This window comes from Babylonia areolata, chromosome 5, assembly GCF_041734735.1.
Source record: "Babylonia areolata isolate BAREFJ2019XMU chromosome 5, ASM4173473v1, whole genome shotgun sequence".
NCBI lineage: Eukaryota > Metazoa > Mollusca > Gastropoda > Neogastropoda > Buccinidae > Babylonia > Babylonia areolata.
Genome location: NC_134880.1, coordinates 41,404,082 through 41,410,081, shown reverse-complemented (window position 1 = coordinate 41,410,081; position 6,000 = coordinate 41,404,082). Strand labels below are relative to the sequence as shown.

The 6,000-nt window shown below is 37.6% G+C and overlaps 1 protein-coding gene across 1 annotated transcript in view; it reads right to left on the bottom strand.

The window, feature by feature from the left end:
- Window positions 1-619: 619 nt before the first annotated feature.
- The window catches only part of LOC143282476 (multiple C2 and transmembrane domain-containing protein 1-like), a 265,420-nt gene continuing 260,039 nt past the window's right edge, over window positions 620-6,000 (bottom strand). The window contains exons 18-19 of the mRNA XM_076588129.1: window positions 2,793-2,890; window positions 620-1,295 (exon numbers count right to left, since the gene is read on the bottom strand). Of these exons, the coding sequence (XP_076444244.1) occupies window positions 1,233-1,295; window positions 2,793-2,890 (161 nt within the window). The 3' untranslated portion in view covers window positions 620-1,232. The remainder of the gene's footprint in view (window positions 1,296-2,792; window positions 2,891-6,000) is intronic.

The window sequence follows — 6,000 nt, the reverse complement described above, 5'->3', positions numbered from 1 at the left end:
TCGGTTCTATAAAATTTGGTGGTGGCTGAATTGCCTTTTTTTTTTCTCCCACTTTGAATAAATACAAAATGCAAACTTGTTCTAGATTAAAATGAATTTGAGAGAAGCCCGTTGAATATCAAAAAGGGAACTGGGAATGCTTACAGAATGTTTCAAGATATTTAAAAAAAAAAAAAAAAAAAGAATCATAGTTTATAAGAAATAGTATACAGCATTACTTGTAACTGATTTTTGATGAGGAAAGCTTACACTTTCTCACACATCCTGGAACACTGCTTTAACTTTGAAGTGCTTCACTGCAGCAGAACAGAGTCTTTTCATTCATGAACACTTAAAACATTTGACGCCAACAGCATACAATAACCCCTTCCTCCAACTCCAGAATGAGAGTGAACACAACAAACATCCACTCCTCTGTGACAAGAATAAAAATCAAATCATTCCTTGATCCCGTGGATTTCTGTTTTCAGAGTATTCTTTGCATCGGTTTCTTGGAATACAACTACACTATCCTATTCCCCATCCCCCCATGCCCCTTCCCCACTGTCACTGAGTTCTGAAAACATACAGACCACCGTTTGGTCTATCATCTCTATGAGGATGTGAATGAAATGTTTGAGAAAGTTTGCACAGCTCCAGATTTATCTTTTATGAAAATGATACACTGATACATTCCCACACACATGGTCCCATCAAGTGAAGAGCATCAGGAGTATTTTCAACAATTTGACAATGCGACAGTTTGTAACAGTATACCCAGTCACAACTTCTCTTCATGTTTTGATTCACAAGCAATCATTTAAGAAGAGACCAAAGGAAATCCAGTCTCTTTGCAGCACAAAATTCATCACAAGGTACACCGACAAAAACGCTGTCCCAAGTGATTGTAACAAGTGTGGCGAACGGACGACGTCACGCCTGTCATCCACAGAAGCACGTGATGCATAGTCTCTCCCCACCACAGCAGCACGACTTGACTAGTCTGCCAGCAGACATGTGTTGATTGTTGCAGGAACCTTGATTTGTTGGAAAATCTTTCTTCTCCCCTTCCCCCCCAGAATTTCGATCAGTGGCCGAAGGTCAGGGATGATGAGGAAAGGAAAAGGCACAGGCACAAAAAACTTGCACGGGACTGGGGAGCTTTGTACAAAGCAAGCAATTCACCCCCACCATCCCTCGTACCCCCCGCGGTTGATTGCTGCCATGGTGATGGGCATCTGTCCCACCTTGGGCTAGGAGCGTTTCTTTTTGGCCGAAGCTGGAGAAAACTCTGGTCGGAATTCTCTGTACTGGGCCTGGCAGAATTAAAAAAAAAGAAAAAAAAGGAAAAAAAAAGAAAAAAAAAGGAAGCATCTGAAGATTAGTTTGGGTATTAAACAGATTTTTATGACAGATTTTGTGTGAATGCATATGAATGGAGATATTCTCAAATTCTGATGATGATGATGGATTTTTGTGCCAACATTTTTGAACAGAAATAGTCAGTAGGTACACATAGGTATGAAACATATTTTGATGGCATATTTTTGTGCCAGCACATTTGAACAGAAATAGTCAAGAAAATAACACACAGATATGAAACATATTTTCATGACATATTTGTGTCCCATCACATTTGAACAAAAATAGTCTAAAAGGTAACATAGGTATAAACAGATCTATGACAGATTTTTGTGCCAACACATTTGAATAGAAATGGTTTAATACAACAAGATTAACCAGCTGAGTGCCTGAAAGATCTCAACTGATGTCCTGCATAAAGTGTTGCCATTAGTGTCTATAAAAAAAAAGAAGTGTGTGAACATCAACAAACAGTAAAGAGTGGTAACTCTCTCCATTACACAAGGTACACAACTTCAAGTCAGTGATGCTTACGCTACCGATTCAGCTAGCACACAGGTAAATAAAAGGTACATTGGAACAAACCCAGACACTTCCTCGAAAAAGGAAGCGCCGGGCCTGTTCTTATACCAATCACTTGACATGTGCACACAGCAGCAAAGACAGAAGAAATGTGCGAACACAAATTAGCTTTTATTCAAGACTGGCATAGCCTCTTTAATCCTGAATAAGCCACACGGAACACATGGACAATACAGAACAAATACATGGTTGCCTCGGTAGTTTATTTGTATAATTTTTGTGTGAACATCAGAAAATTCTGTCACAACCACCAGAACTGTAGCATATTAGTTTCCTGTCTAACCACAACAAAGAACTGGGCAATGAGTATCAAACACTCTTAGGCTGACACATACGCACACAGAAATGCACTTGCACACACACTTTTCTTCCAATATTTCATTAGCCACTGAAAAGATTTTGAATGATTATTCATTGCTTAGAATGTTTTCAGAAATTTTAAACTCCAGTCCAGTTGGTATCCTCCTTTGATGTATTACAATTAATTAATGTTGTTATGTATATTTACATTGTTGTAGGTTAATACTTGTTGATATGCATATACATATTCTCCCCCCCTCCACCCCCACCCCCCCACCATGACATCTCATTCAATACACACCACAATCTCTTTAGACTTTTTCTTATAATAATCTACCTTCCCTCTGATACATAACATGAACACTTCTTTACACTAATATTCACATGCACTCCCTTTCTTTTATCCACTACTTGACTCCTTTCAGTCTAAAAACACTTATAGTGAATAGACGTTAAACTGAAGATAAAAAAACACACACACACACACACGCACACACACACACATACACGCACACACACACACACACACTGGACAGTGTCCTTCAAAGTCAGTGCAGCATGAAACTGACCAGTTCTCTGTCAGATGGAACTCGAGACAAGAAGTCCAACAGTTCATTGTTGTTGACGGCATTGGGTTTCCGTAACTTTTTCGTGAATTTGTTGATACCTGAAGGACGAACAGAACATTAGAAAAACACTGCTCAAAACAGAAAGCATCATGGCACCAATCTGATGAAAACAGCTGCAGTTCCAACAAAAACATACGAATCCCTTTCCGGCAAATTCACACATTTTTTGGTAGACACATATAGTCTGTATTATTTAAGGAAATCAAGAGTTGAAGGTTACTGATTTAAATTTACATGCAATTATTCCACCGTACTTGGAGTAGATTATGTGTATTTCTCAAATTCACTTATTCTGTCTTGTGAAATATTTTCACTGTTGATTTCAAAAGACATAAGGAGTAGAGGAGAAAAAAAAAAAAAAAAAAAAGGAAGAAGAAGAAGAAAAAAGAACGTAAAAAAACATGAAACTATGAACATTTTCTTTACATTCACACACACACACACACACACACACATGACACATGCACACACACACACAGAGCATATATATACTACAAATTTAAACACACAGAGTGAGACAAAGGATAAGTATAGCAGTAAACTAAATATCTGGTCAGAGCATTAGTTAATAAAAATGGAGTTTTAAAATCTGCTATGAATCTATAAAAAAAAACAACTTGAATCAAGAGAGAGGAGAGAGTTTGAAAAAAAAAAAAAAATCAAAATGATACAGCCCCCTAAACCCACTTGAAGAACAGAAGTATGAAAAGAATTCTTTATTTAAGTTAGCTAGTTATGTGTTAAATAGTCCAGTTGCTTGTTTACTTTAGGTCCCCACATCATCCTCTTTTCAAATAATTATCTACAGAAGTACTGCATACAGTACTTGATTATTGATCAAATTTCTGTTCTAATCCCGCTTCCCACATCTCCCCTCTCACACGCTCTCTTCCAATATTATGGTTTTCTTTCTCCAATCACTGACCCACCCACCCTCTCCATTTTACATTTTGTACTCTTATCTTTTCCACATTCTGTTTTCTCTCTCTCTCTCTCTTTTCCTTCCTCAATACCCTCCCACTCGACCCCCCCCCCAACCCCCTCCACCTCAACCGTCCCTTTTCAGTTGGAATTTTTCTTCCCCTGTCACTGATTTTCACAAATGAAGATTTCTAATTAATGATACTACTAATCATCATTATGATACAAATAATAATAATAATACAATAATAATGATAATATTTATTTTCAGTCTAATATCTTCATCTTAGATGAAGAGACTATAAATGAATAAACGACATAAACGACAGTTTCCTCACGGAAGGTATGTTAAGTGGGGCTAGCGGTTGAGTGAGTGGGAAGGAGAACCTAACTTGAATATCTACGAGTATAATATCATGTTTTTGTTTGTCAATGAAGGCAGCCACTAATCATGGGCTTATACTTGTCAATAGCAACAACAACAACGAAAAAGATACTGACACATAATGAAATATGACAACATTGATGCAACATTAAGTTGTACCCCCCCCCCCCCCCCCCCCCAAAAAAAAAAAGACGCTCTACCTCCTTAGCACAGGAGCCCAGACACTAACAATCAATAATTATAATGATAGTAATATTTTATTTTTTATATAGTGCTATAATTCAGCCATGAGCAAGCTCTAAGCGCTATACAATCCAGTACCTAAAGTGAAACAAGAAAGCATATAAAAAGTAATAGAAACATAAAACAGAATCATTAATATTCTAACAACACAATGCATAAAACCATGAGCCTGGGACAAAAGCACTAATCAACATCAGTACAGGAACAACAACAACAAAAAAAAAAAAACAACAACAAAAAACCACAAAGGTCACAAAAGTCAAAAACACAGGACAGGATAATCAAGACTTGCAATCAAGTCAAGCGGAAAGTATTAGTGACAACTGACTTGCACTCGCACGCACGCACATGCACACACACACACACATCACACCACACCACATCGCACGACACCACACCACACACGAACAACTAGACATTCATGAAAGCAGACTTGTACAGATGTGTTTTGAGGCCGAGTTGTCACAAAAATCACAGGTGTGTTTATGTTTCTTATGGCTTATCAAAATCTATTGCAAATATATTACTACTACAGTTCAAATGCAACGCGAGCATTCCAAAATTGCAAACAGCGATTAAAAAATACAAGCAAAATATGAGTGGGTGGCATGACTCAATCTGTGGGCAAGCTGCTGTCTGTTATGCAGAATAATACATCAAGCTGCATGTCTGTGATATATGGTTTGAGCGGCACTCAACAGAGCTGTGGTTCTGATATTCCCTCTGTATTCCTTTCTAATCATGTACATATCACATTTTACATGATTTATATAATGGTAATAAAACATGGCATTTGTAAAGCAATTTAAAAAAATGTTTTTACAGAGTTCTTTCAGAAGAACTTATTGCTCACTTGCACCTGCACACACACACACTCACACATGCACACACACACACACACACACACACACACACACACACACACACCATGTAGACACACACACATCACACAGAGACACAAGCACACAGACAGGCAGACAGAAAGACAGACAGTCAGACAGAAAGACAGATGGCTTTATGTGAACCCCCTAAACATTATTATCATTATTATTAGTAATAGTAGTGATAGTGGTAGTAACAGTAGTACTGGTAGTGGTAGCAATAGTAGCAGTGTCATATTATTATCATCATCATTGTCATTATTACTATCATTATCACAACCATCATTATCATTATTTGCTCTTTGTGGAATACACTGGCACATCACTCCACAGACTGTCGATCTTTAACAAAAGAGGAGAGGGTGGCATGCAGGGTGAGATGGGCGATGATGATGACGAATCAAGACAACACAAAACAGCTTGTTCTGCTGAAAGGAGGAGGAGGAGAAGGAAGAGGAGAGAGTTCAGATGAGGGGGTGGGAAGAGAGGGAGGAGTGAAGAAGACTCACGTACACGCTGTTATGAATAAAATAGAAAAACACACAACACCTCATCAAGTGTAAGAGATAGCATCTGAAAAAAAAAGAAAAAAAAAAAAAAAAAGAAAAAGAAAAGAAAGAAAGAAAGAAAGAAAATCAAAACACACATAAAACAAAACAGAAATTCCAAAGTGGACTACTAACAGGTACACTATATCATTATTCAAGCGTGTGACTAC